This window comes from Peromyscus leucopus, chromosome 15, assembly GCF_004664715.2.
Source record: "Peromyscus leucopus breed LL Stock chromosome 15, UCI_PerLeu_2.1, whole genome shotgun sequence".
In the NCBI taxonomy this organism is placed as follows: domain Eukaryota; kingdom Metazoa; phylum Chordata; class Mammalia; order Rodentia; family Cricetidae; genus Peromyscus; species Peromyscus leucopus.
This window is the reverse complement of record NC_051076.1, coordinates 6,807,178-6,820,346: the sequence shown is the minus strand read 5'-3', so window position 1 is coordinate 6,820,346 and position 13,169 is coordinate 6,807,178. Positions and strand designations below refer to the sequence as shown.

The following is a 13,169-nucleotide window of genomic DNA, read 5'->3' as shown; positions in this document are numbered from 1 at the left end:
TGAACAACTTAAAAGTAAATTTTCATTTCATTCAGAAAGAAAGCAAGTTTCTAATTTGCTTTATATTAACAAGTAGGTTGGTCCATTTTAAATACACAAATGTTGAATATTCTTTTTTTTGTTCTGTGACTAGTTTATTCACATAACTTTTTTTACTTTTTTTTTATTCAGTGTGTCTTTCACATCACGCATCTTGATCCCACTCATTTCTCCATCCTTTTGCCCCTTCATAGCACCCCAAAATAAAACAAAATTTAAGAGAAAAAAAGAAAAATATTAAAAGTCACAGAAGCTGCAGTGTGACACAATGAGTCACACAGTAAACCCCTTTGTCCATGTATCTTTACTTGAAAGTGTTCACTGCAGAGAGCCATTGGTCTGGTTCAAGGCCTCTGGTTTCTACTACACCAACGATGCTGGGCTCTCACTAAGATTCTTCTTGATATCCTGTTGTTGCCCTGTGTTGTGGAGATCCTGCAGCTTTGCCTTCTGCGGATCAGGTCCCTTCATGTGCTTCCATAGATGGGGTGGAGGTTAGGGCGGGTCAATTCATAAACTTGGTTCTGGTGCTGGGTAACTAACTGCAGGGTTGGTCAGCCCGTCAGTTCTCCCGTCCTCATCACCAGGGGGAGCTCTCCAGCACTGCCCTGGCTAACTCACCCTTGCAGCAATGAGCCAGGGGAGGGGCCTGTTCTGCTTTCATGCCCTCAGGGTTGGCTCTGTTGAATATTCTTATCCAAAATACTTGAGGACAAGAAATGTTTCAGATTTGCAAGAATTTTACTGGTTGGGCATCTTGAAGCTTTTGAACATATTAGCAAAACTTTCAGATTTTGTTGTTTTCTCTGTGTAGTCCTCGAACTCAAAGATCCACCTGCCTGTGCCTCCGGAGTGCTGCTAAGATTAAAGGCGTGTACCACCACCGCCCACTACACTTCAGATTTTTTAGATTAACATGCTCTGCCTCAATAAAAGAAACATTCATCCAACAAGTAATTGATGACTAAGGATCAGTGTACTGCAAATATTAAACAAACAAACATCTTAGAATACTGCCAATTCTCACATTTTTGTTTATTTTAAAATGTGTGATGGACACCTAGAAATTTGTAAATCTTGAGACATGCAAAGGGTGAGATGGGGACATGAGAATGCCTTCCTTTTGCAAAGTAGAAGGAAGTAATAAAAGTGATGAGAAAGGGAACCCCTCTGACAGAGAAGACATTTCAGCCCAAAAGAACCTCAGTCAAATCTAGTTTGAGAAGGAATGAGCAGAAAGGAGAAAAGGAACTCAAACTAAACTTAGTAATTGCTCCATAATTTTAACATCAAATATCATTGTAAATAATCTGTGAATCTAAAGAAATTAAATGTACACATATGGTACAGGATTTTTAAGTCTAATGGCTACAACACACAAATCCAAAGGAGAATCCAATAAGTCAAACAGAAGACACAATATGTTCTGGAAAATTTCACAATTAAGCTAATTCCTCAATTCTACCTCTTTACCTGCACTAATATGCAAACTGATAAGCAGTGTTTAAAGTGACTTACTGAGCTTACTTCATTACTTCTGCAGCTCCTCCCCACAACACACTTTTGTTGTTGACTGTGCTAGACTATGAACCTGTAGTGTTCCCCAGCCCCCAACACTCATCTGGAAAAGTCCGTTCTTTCCTCAGTAGGAAGTTAACAGCCTATCCTCACAAAAATAAGGCTTTTTGTTTTCTGAGGATCAACACCTTGACATTCAACAACTTCCACACAGCATTATTTCCAAAGCTGCTGTCTGAGAGGGTTGAGGGACTTCCTTTCCTATTACCTGTCACTTCCTTCAACTTTTATAAAAGGAAGATATTCTCACATCCGAATCTCACACCTTGCATTGTCACAAGATAAACTTCTAGGTGTTCATTACATATTTTAAAATAAAAATTAAAAATTAGTGAGGTCTTAATTATGAGACAACTGAGATCATAAGGCACTAGATACCTATATCCATTTCTTTAAAAGATGCATTTTTCAATACAATTTTGTTTTTTGCTTTAATCATAAAACGTTAGTTAGCTTCTAACAACTGTCCACTATTAAAATCTATGGTGATAATTCATCCCAAGGGAAACTTTCAGGACTCATGAGTATTAAAACCACAAAAAACAGCACTTTATATGTCTTTTGATGGGAGCATGATAGGGTGATAAGAACTTTTCAAGGATACATTAAATTACAATAGAATAAATTTGGGAGAAAAATAGAAATAAATTCAGAAGAAAATGCAAAAAAAAAAGAAAGAAAGAAAGAAAGAAAGAAAAGAAAATGCAACCAAGTAGTTAGAGTCTGCTCACATTTAATAGATAATACCATGACCAAGTTGCTATAGTGTTTATAGTATCAGATGCAGTTAAAGGTTAAGAGCACTTGAAATCTCAAGATGCTAACATTCACAATAAGGCTAGAAGTGACATTTTTTTCGTGTGTAAGATTATACTAAAAAACGTTTAGATACCGATTTAAAATACACAAAAGAGTAATCATATTTCCATTTACAGACATCAGTGGAGAAAGGAACTGAAAGCACATTTTGGAGGCTTGTTATAATCCAGAGAGTAAAGTATCAGGGTCCAGTCTAGGGAAACAGAATGGTGAAAATGGAAGAGATTCAGTACGTGGTAAAGAGGCTGAATCAGTGGGGATGAAAGAGATAGTTTCAAGCAAGCTTAAAGGAACGTTTTGAACATATAATAATGAATGGAGTCTTTGAGGCTTTGGTTGGGGATACCAGTTTAAAATATCACTCCCCAACCTGTAGGTAACAGGTTTTGGGGAAAAGTCAACTCAGTTTGGGGCATTAGAATTTAAGATGCTTGTATGCCTGACTGTCTGAGTGAAGATCAACCCACACAGCTTTCACAGAAATCTATCTAAAATATAGGGAATGGGGGGAGTGCAGGCAGCTGTAAAGTCTCTGCTAAGTGACGGGGGTGGGGGTGGCACAGCAACACTGCAGGGAAAGGAGATGCACTGATTTCATGAGTAACAGTACATGAATCCCAGCGCCTATCACTGAACGAGTATCTGTAAACACCAGAGAGACTGAAAAGCGGACAAAGTTTGAATAGCCTTCCTTGGCCACATAAAAAGGAGGTGGAATGGAAACTCAGGCGCTTTAACTCTAAAGATAGTTCACAACCATTGTGTGTGGGGGGCAGCCATTCCCAATATGGGAAGAACTTACTTGCGTAGAGTTCTAGGAAGAGAGGCAGTGTCCAAGGAAGAAGTATGAATACAGAGTTTTAGATGGGAGCAGGACGTTAAGGACCTTTTCATCTTCAAGTGTTTTCTTAAGCCTATTCTTCAAAGATTTAGTTCAACGACACATACATCTAATTGCGCCTCTGACTGCTAATGTTCTGTAAGACTGCCTTAAGAACTGTAGGAAATGAGCTGATATTCTATATGGTAACACGAGAATATGGCCGAATTCCACCGTGAAGTGAAAAAAAAAAAAATTCAACCCCATTCCTGGATATACCTCGGGCATCAAAAAACATCTGGAACAATACCCTTCAATCAATAGTGACCCGTGGTCACCTCGGGGGTGTGGCTATGGGCATCTTTTAGTCTGTAATTTCGAACTTTTCCGACGCCGTAGAGATGGGGGAGGGGGCTTCGGCGCTGGAAAAGCAGACGTCGTGTCTTCTCCGCCTGACTGCGTTCCTCAACTGCAGGCCACGCGCACTGGTGCGGAACAACAAACTTGCAGGGATCACCGCGGTCCTGCAGGGATCGCACGTCGCTGGTCCCGGAGCGCCCCCCACCCCCAACTCCCACAGGCATGCCTTCTCTAGTTAACGCGCGATATTGACGTAAGCAGCCAGGGGCCTGGGAGGCCAGTTAGCTCAACGTCCCAACTTCGGCCTCCGTCCCGACTTAGAAAAGCTCGACTCCGGTGAACAGCGTCCGGAGGGAAGCAGAGTACGCTTGTCTTCGGCGGCCCTCGCTCACCCGGACCCACTCCGGCCGCGGGAGACCTCGAGGCCCGGAGTCGGCAGCGATCCAAGGTGGAGCGCCTGGGGGAGGCGGTTCCCGCCGCGGCGAGCGGCCGTTAGGACCGTTACTCACCGTTCCGCAGGACGCCCAGCTGGGGCTGCCGGAGCACCGAGTTGAAGAGCATCTGGGCCTGGGGACAAGGCTCCGCGGAGGGAAACGCCGAGAAGATGGCCCCCGAGTTCCACACGAGCCGCCGCTTGCACCCTCTACACCGCGACCCGCGTTTGCCTCCAACTCCCGCCACTGTAAGCCCCGGCCGCCAAACTCCGCGCCAAACTGACGTCACGCGCTCTGATTGGCTCTCGCCGCAGCGTCCCGGCGCCTCGGAGGCACTTCCCCCTCCGAAGCCCCGCCCCCTTCGTGCTCGGCCGCGGGAACTCAGGGTTCGGGAGCTCCCTGAGCGCCTGCGCGGGGGGCCCACAGAGGCGCCGGCGAACGGCGGGGCGGCCGGGGCGCATGCGTACACTGCCTGACAGCGCGCGGAGGGAAAAATCCGCGAGACCGCGGCGGGAGAAGATGGCGGTGCTGGGGAAGAGTTTGCAATCTTTGTGACTAGACGAGCCGGGTAACTGCTCCGGCCATGGCGTCAAACTCAACCAAGTCTTTTCTGGCCGACGCCGGCTATGGCGAACAGGAGCTGGACGCTAACTCTGCTCTTATGGAACTGGACAAAGGTATTGGAAGGAGCGGGCGAAGCGTCTGGGGGGAAGTGGCGCCACCCTGTGGCCGCAGCCGGAGAGGCCAAAAGGCGCATGCGCCGATGTGCGGGGCGGGAAGCGCTTCGGCGCTTGCAGGACTGCTGGATTGGCCTTGCTCGGCTGTACCCGAGGCCGTGCTAGCAAGGACGCTTTTGACCACCTGGGGGCACAGTCTCCATATTTCCCCAACCGTAAATGAGGTCCTTTCTAAAAGTAATGAATTTTGAGATTATCTTTTAAAACGTTCAGTGGAGATGAGGTCTTCATCAAGAGAGCCAAAAGATTTCGTGAGCATTTTACAGCGATGTGTTTTGTGTGACTGCTAACTGCGAGTTCTAAAACAGGTTCCATATGGCTGAGAACATCTGAAAATCATAACTAGGTGCGCTCATTCTCTACAGACAAGTTCCACGAGTTACCTTTTCTAATGCAGGTAGCTAGGAGAAGAAACTTGGGGGCTAGGAGTTAAATTCCAATTCTGCCAATGTAATTGTGGAAAGCGACTAGCCTCGATTCGTCTGCACAGTGGACACAGTACGTCTGAGTTGCCAGCAGTGTTGCAAATATTAAATGACAATGATATGCAAAAGATGAATTTATTAAATGCTAAAGAGGTACGCCTTTGTTTCTAGACATGGATAAGGGAGGCAGGGGCAGATAGTTATCCATAAAGAACTCAAGTGTTAATGTGAAGCCTAGATAACTCTTTAAAGATCTGCCCTCAAGTCCACCTTAGCCCCTTTACAGCTCTGTGATTTGAACATGCCTGTTGAACCTTTAGGGACTTTGAAAAAAATAGTTATGTTTGTATGGGACTGCTATAGATAAAAGTTTCTCACATTTTACAACAGGCTGTCATGAAGTCCAGTTGGCCTGGAACTCTGTATAGCCAAGGATAACCTTCAACTTTTGATCCTCATTCTCAGCTTCCCAAGTCCTAGATTACAGGTGTTCACCAGCACATCTGGTTTAGTCAGTGCCAAGCACTTTACCAATTGAGCCACATCCCTGGCCCATTCTCAGAGACAGTTTCTCTGTCTAACAGCCCAGGCTGTCCTGGAACTCACTTTGTAGACCAGGCTGACCTCGAACTCACAGAAATCCACTTGCCTCTGCCTCTCAAGCGCTGGGACTAAAGGCATTCGCCAGCCACCACACCCAGCATCATTCTTAGATTCGTAAAGAAAGCCTTTACTTTCTTTTGATATATAAAAAAAGTTACAACATCCGAATTGGGTGTACATACTCTTCAAACAAAAATTGATGTTGAGCTGGGTTTTTGGTTTTTACTCTTACAAAGCTATGGGTCTTTTTACCTCTAAAATGTAAAGTTATAATAGGAACTTTATTCTTTAAATATTGTATAATAATTTCCTTCTCAAAGCTATTTTCTATCCCTCCAGTGTACCTGATCTTGTCCCATGCTAAGAGTAAATAATGTAGAACAGGGGTCAGGATATGAGGCATGGAAAAAAAAGATATCTAGAGTTACCTCTGAAAAGTATGCAGTTGTGGACCAGTGAGACAGCTTGCTCTGCAAGCCTGACTACCTTGCTGATCCTTGGAACCCATGTGGAAGAGAACTGACTCCTGCAGGTTGTCTTCCCTGTGGTGCTCCTGTGCCTGCCTTCACACACGTGTACATGTGCACACATGCACACAATAATAATAAGATAAGATTTACAGTTTTAGAAAGATTGCTGGTGCTGTAGGGATGACTTAGCCTTTAAGAGACCACATTGCTTTTGCAGGGGACCAGAGATCTGTTCTCAGCACTCACACCACAAACCTCACAACGTCCTGTAACTCCAGGGAATCTGATGCTCATGTACCTTCCCCTGCCCCCACATACACATAATTAAAAATAAAAATCTTAAAAAGGAAAGGTTGAAGTTATAAGGAAAAAGTTAATACAACCTTTTTTTTTTTTCTTTTTTTTTTTTTTTTTTTTTTTTTTGGTTTTTCGAGACAGGGTTTCTCTGTGTAGCTTTTTGCCTTTCCTGGGACTCACTCTGTAGACCAGGCTGGCCTCGAACTCACAGAGATCCGCCTGGCTCTGCCTCCCGAGTGCTGGGATTAAAGGCGTGAGCCACCACCGCCTGGCTACAACCTTTTTTATAAGAAGAGTTAAAATAAAATACATACCGTGTAAGAAGTGAATGGTGCATGTTTCACAGATAAGCCTCAAGCTCAGAGAGATACATTGTATGTGTCAGGAGCAGAGCAATGTGACACACATGGGTACTTTTGGGCAGAGGAAGGGGCCATTGCTAAAGGCAAAGTCTTACATGTTACTCAAAAAAGTGTAGCTTTTCCTAATGTAGATTCTTACCAATCCAAGGATTTTTCCCTCAGTTGATTGGAAGTTGTCCAGATGAAAACAAGCGAGATCTCTTTCGCACAGAGAGAAAGGTTAAATGATGTCACCCAGCCTGCTGGCTTTGGAAAAGATAAAGGTGACCGTGGGGAAGGGAGTGGTGACTCATTCATTCCCTTTCTTGCTGCACATGCAGTGGGAGAGAGGGATTGTAGAGGATGGGTTTCCTTCTGGAGAGTCGGTGAACTTCATGCTGTGTGAAAATCCTGATGGAGTGCTCATTGAACTGAGAACTGGGTAAGAGTCAGGACAGAATCCACTTACTAGGATTCCCCTAGGATGTTACTCTCCACCCAATTCCACACATTCTCCCTGTGGAAAAGAGTTCTGTTGTACTGCCCATGTTGGCACGAATGTAGTTGGTGTTAGGGTGATCGAGACTGTAACTCCATAGTCCTGACAGAATGGCTTCAGCCACTGAGTGTGTGCCAGGTGACTGACTCCATGTCATAATTAGTAGGTTTACAGTAGTCAGGTGAACAGCCAGGTGTGGTAGTGCACGCCTTTAATCCCAACACAGGCAGAGGCAGGAAGATCTCTGTAGCCAGCCTGATCTGCAGACGTGTTCTAGGACAGCTCGAGTTGTTACACAGAGAAACTCTGTCGGGGCTGGGGGATAGATAGATGGGGGACAGATTCAGATTATTTTTCTTGAGAATGTTTACTACCAGACTAAATTTAGTCTACCAGCATTGACAAGAGAATCTTTAAAGTTATATAGAACTGGGGCAAAGGCTAGGTTCAGCAACTAGTTCACTGCGATGAAGCTGAATTAGGAAGTACTGATTCTGCAGTCTAGCTCTTGACCCTCTGATGGACTAAATCACATAAACTAATGAGAAATCCAGGGCCCCTTTTCAGCACTTACTGAAACCACAGCTTCACAGGCTTATATGACTGATCTGTTTAGTCTCAAAAGTTCTTATTTTCACACATACAGACTGCATTATTATATGTCAGCGTGTTCGTTTTGCAATGGTTTCTGAAGTTTTGGGAAAGGGTATTCAGCAATTATAAGTTGACTGCCATTTCTATTTCTGGTTTCTAACTATGAAGTGCCTTTATTGTTGTCCACTTACTAGGCTGTGGATTGTGGGTTGTCTTCTGTTGTGTGGTTGTACTTGGTTTATTTCTCTGTAGTGCTGAGGGTCTTATTCCTGATGTGCTGCTGCTGCTCTGCCATTGCAATGTATCTTAGCCCTGTGTGGTGATACTTGGGTATGTGTTTTTATTCCCTGTTACAACAACATAAGCACCTTAAAAAAATGAATGTATTCAGGGCAGTGGTGGCACACACCTTTAATCCCAGCACTCAGGAAACAGAAGCAGGCAGATTTCTGTGAGTTTGAGGCTAGCCTGGTCTATAAAGCGAGTTCCAGGACAATGAGGGATGTTACACAGGAAAACCCTGTCTTGAAAAACAAAAACAAAACCAAAACACACATATATATGTGTGTGTGTATATATATATATATATATATATATATATATATCTGTATATATGTATGTATATATATATATATATATATATGAACATAGTGATTCAGTTTTGAATTATGTTCATCTCTAAAATGTTCTTTCATGGTAATGCTCCATCAGTGGTATTTTTAGTGAATGCTAGTTGTATTAGTGGTTACTCGGTATCTCATGAACTTTTTTTCATATGCTTTAAGAGTGACCCATATGAGCTCCCCACCCCCCCCCCCCTTTTTTTTTTTTTTTGGTTTTTCAAGACAGGGTTTCTCTGTGTAGCTTTGTGCCTTTCCTGGGACTCACTTGGTAGCCCAGGCTGGCCTCGAACTCACAGAGATTCGCCTGGCTCTGCCTCCGGAGTGCTGGGATTAAAGGCGTGCGCCACCACCGCCCGGCTAGCCCCTTTTTATGAAGGTGGAAACAAAAACTCTAGCTTGTGTTTCAAGAGTAGCATCTGACCTCTCAGGCCTGCTGACCAGACACATGACTCTGGTAGCTGGAGATGCAAAGAGAAAGCTCAGGAGTGCCCACAGTTCCTGTGGCTGTGGTGGTAGCAGTGCCAGCTGCATTGGTCCTAAATGACATAACTCACTGTAGCATCTCTTGTTGCTTAGCAACAGCAGGTGCCCTCATCCAGTCAGTTTGGCAGTGTAGTGTTAGGTATTCTTAGAATTTGGTAGTCAAGCCGTGGTGGCGCACGCCTTTAATCCTGGCACTCGGGAGGCAGAGCCAGGTGGATTTTTGTGAGTTCGAGGCCAGCCTCGTCTACAGAGCGAGATCCAGGACAAGCACCAAAACTACACAGAGAAACCTTGTCTTGAAAAAACTTTAAAAAAAAAAAGAAGAAGAAAAAGAGAAGTAGTAGTTTGGTAGTCTTAAATGCCAGATGCGGTTACATACTCTGACCTCAAACTTGCTATGTAGCTAAGGATGGCCTTGAACTGAGTCTTTTTCCTCTTCCTCTCATGATATAGCTATGTGCCACCATGCCCAGCCTCCAAATCACTTTTACATGCCATTTTTGTTTACTTTTATTGTTAACTATTTTATTTTGTTTGAACTGTAATCTTCCTGCCTCAGCCTTCTGAGCGTTGGGGTTATAGGTATGTGCCATCTTGCCCAGCCTTCCATTTTCAGTTTGGAACAGGAGTCATAGAGGTGCTTCTCTTAATTATTGAATAACTGTTCTCCTGGAGCTGTCCAAGTCAGTGTTTGATGTTTCTGCCCAGAGCTCCAGGTTGGTAATGAGTTCCTCCTATGCTTCTTCAACAGGTCTGAGGTCTGGCAAACTCTGGGGAGCAGTGTGAGGCGGTTGTCCGCTTCCCTCGGCTTTTCCAGAAGTACCCCTTCCCTATTCTCATCAATTCAGCATTCCTAAAGTTAGCTGATGTTTTCAGAGTTGGGTAAGTCTTTGTAATGCCTCAACATGCTAACTGCATACTTAGTACTGTCTTTTCTTCTGGCCCATTAGGACTGCTTGCCACTCAGGTGGATGCACATTGCATTGCACCACACTTTGGCATGAGATTTAATGACATTTAGCAAAAATGAAAAGTAAGGTTCAGAGAGTAATTAATTATTTCTTTAGGGAACAAGATAAATTAAATCAGAACAACCTTATTCTATTACTGTGTGTCTATTTTATAAGAATCTGTAGTTTTCTGTACAGATTGTTTTATGAAATTCCTGATTTCATTTAGTGATTTGTACCATGAGATGCATGTGTGTGCAGTTTTTGAAACATGTAAGCACTGAGTAAATGCCCATTTCCTCATTTCTGTCCCCACTCTTACCTTCCATATATACGTCAGGTCAGACCTGAGGGAGGAAAGCAGTGATGGGTACTGGGAGCGGAGGGAGGTCACCCTGGGCGTGGCCATGGTGTGACTGGGCCATCAGGCATCTTCGAGCAGGGCCACAGGTATTGCAGCTGCTTTGGGTTGGGATCCACCACGTACAGCTTAGTGGCTCTTCGTGGTGAGACAGGTTGTGATGGCATGAAAAGCAGTTGCCTCTGCTACTGCTCTAACCATTACATATGCCTCTCCTATAGTGAGCTCGTTTCTTTCCCCACTTTTTCTAGAAACAACTTTCTGAGGCTCTGTGTTCTCAAAGTGACCCAGCAAAGTGAAAAGCACCTGGAGAAGATTCTAAACGTGGATGAATTTGTGAAGAGGGTTTTCTCAGTGATTCACAGTAATGATCCTGTGGCAAGAGCTATCACTCTCCGGTACTGTGTCTCTGTGTGATTCAATACAGACTAGTTAAGCTGTCATTATGTACCTAAAAGGACTTGTTTTTCACTAAGACTACACAAACTATGGTAACCATCTTTGTGTGTAGATCCAGGTTAGCATCTGTAATGCTTTCTGGTTGTAAATTGCCTTGCTTGTGTTTCAGACATCCCACTGTGTAGGCACTCTGCTCTAAGAACTAGGTGGATTTCAGTACGGCATCACCTTGCTCTTTTGAACTTTTGAAGTTCCCCAGGCAGGCATTGAACTTGGGACCTTCCTATGTTAGCCTTCCAAGTAGCTTGGATTCCATCTCTATGCCACACCATGCCTGTCTTCATTTTCTTTCAATTCTGCTTGTATAATCACATGTATAATTTGGGGGCAGTTTTTTGAAACTCGGTTAATTAAATTATCGGTTTCCTTTCTAGCTTTCCCTGCCCATACTCTTTTTTAACTAGGAGGCCACTACTTTTTTCTGGGTCAAGCATTGGTACTTTCTTATTCAGGAATTCTTATTCAGTTGCTTTGTCGTTCTTCTGCCTTTTGATTAACATGTGTTTTAACGTTCTTGGGGCTGGGGGTGCAGCTGACTTGGTAAAAGTGCTTACTTACCTGGCACTGCTAAAGCCCTGGGTTCAATTCCCAGCTTCAGGAAACTCCATGAAACTGGGCATGGTGGTGCACAGCTGTAATCCCAGCACTTGGGAAGTTGAGGCAGGAGGTTCAGGGTCATTTTGGCTACACAGTAAGTTTAAGACCAGCCTGAGCTATATGAGACCAAAAAATGTTATTGAGTGTTACCTTTAAGAAACTATCCAGCTTGCTGGGCGGTGGTGCATACCTTTAGGCCTAGCACTTAGGAGGTAGAGACAGGGGGATCTATGTGAGTTCAAGGCCAGCTAGTTCTAGGACAGCCAGCTACAAAGAGAAACTGTCTCAAGAGAACAAAAACAGCGGAGCAGTGGTGGCGCACGCCTTTAATCCCAGCACTCGGGAGGCAGAGCCAGGCGGATCTCTGTGAGTTCGAGGATGGCCTGGTCTACAGAGTGAGATCCAGGACAGGTACCAAAGTACACAAAGAAACCCTGTCTCGAAAAAACTAAAAAACAAACAACAACAACAAAAACCCAAAAAGCTATCCAGCCTAGCATACTTGAGACACTAGGTTAAATTCCCAACACCACAAACAGAAAAGGGCTGGGGGGCCAGAGACTATAGCCAATGGGAAACTTAAAATTAAGACACTTAGTCTCAGCACTGGGGAGGCAGAGGCAGGAGGATCTCTGAGTTTGAGGCCAGCCATGGCTACATAGCAAACTCCAGGCCATCTATCCAAAAAGAAAAAAAGTTGCTGTGTGACTGTATATGAATGATTGTCACATTGTTTTTATAAAATAAAAAGTTGAGGAAGATTCTATCTCAATTGATAGAATATTGGGTAAAAGAACAGTATGTTTATACTAACACAGATAGGATGGATGGATAGATAGAGAGATAGAGAGATAGATAGATAGATAGATAGAGAGATAGAGTTAAAGGGATTTTGAGATTGTGTGTGTGTGCGCGCCTGTGTGAATGTCTGTGTACCACATGCATGCCTGGTACCCTTGAGGTCAGTGGGGAGTGTCCAATCCCCTGTAACTGGTGTTACAGGCATTGTGAGCTGCTCTGTGGGAACTGAACCCAGGATCTTTTCAAGAGCAGCAAGGGATGGGATCTACTTTTGCGCCTTCCTGTCAGTGAGTACATCGTCTACAGGTTCAGAAAAGATCTCAAGGAAGACTGTCAACAGTGATTATTTGGGGAGGGGTCACTGAGTCAGGGACTGGAGAGATGTGATGTTGAATTGTTCCCATAAGTATGCATTATTTTAGTTTTTATCAGAAACAATGAAGGAGAATAATAGAATTTAAAAGTGAATTTTTTGGAGGTTGAATATTTGACAAGGTTCATTTCATACTTGAGCATCCCACTCTGTGTGTAGCTTGTCCTTCACAGAGTTCCAGCAGTTGGGCCTGTAAGGACTATTGCTGCTAATAAAATTGGCAGTTTCTAGTAAACTTCAAAAGAAATATATTTTAAAGACAAAATATCGCCTTGTAATCTTCACGAGTAACAGTTGAAACACGTTTTAAGGAAAAGAAATTGGAGCTGCAGTCTTGCAGTAACCCTCCACCACTTGAAGAATAGCAAAGGGAAAGTTCCCGCAGGTCCTATGCTTCTTCCTGAGATGTCCACTCAGTCAGACAGAAAAGCTGCAGCTGTCGGCATCAAGGGTCCTGAGGGTTTGTAAAGTGAAAAACCAAACACTTCGTCCCCCCAAAGAAAAAG

General features: G+C 43.9%; 2 protein-coding genes across 4 annotated transcripts in view; one reads left to right on the top strand and one right to left on the bottom strand.

Annotated features, from left to right (window-relative positions):
* Positions 1–7,466, bottom strand: part of Dtl (denticleless E3 ubiquitin protein ligase homolog) — a 41,960-nt gene extending 34,494 nt beyond the window's left edge. The window contains exon 1 of one of the 3 annotated variants that reach the window (XM_037211127.1): positions 7,084–7,466. Coding sequence is in view for 2 of the 3 variants with exons in the window: in XM_028882855.2 (XP_028738688.1) it covers positions 4,126–4,177 (52 nt within the window). In the remaining variant the exon portion in view is untranslated. Of the gene's footprint in view, positions 1–3,535; positions 4,044–4,125; positions 4,317–7,083 lie in introns of those variants that run through there. The other 2 variants (XM_028882855.2, XM_037211126.1) reach the window with 2 other exon arrangements.
* Ints7 (integrator complex subunit 7) overlaps positions 4,532–13,169 on the top strand; it is a 54,791-nt gene continuing 46,153 nt past the window's right edge. The window contains 4 exon segments of the mRNA XM_028882854.2: positions 4,532–4,727; positions 9,874–9,893; positions 9,895–10,004; positions 10,685–10,831. Coding sequence (XP_028738687.1) covers positions 4,634–4,727; positions 9,874–9,893; positions 9,895–10,004; positions 10,685–10,831 — 371 coding nt within the window. The 5' untranslated portion in view covers positions 4,532–4,633.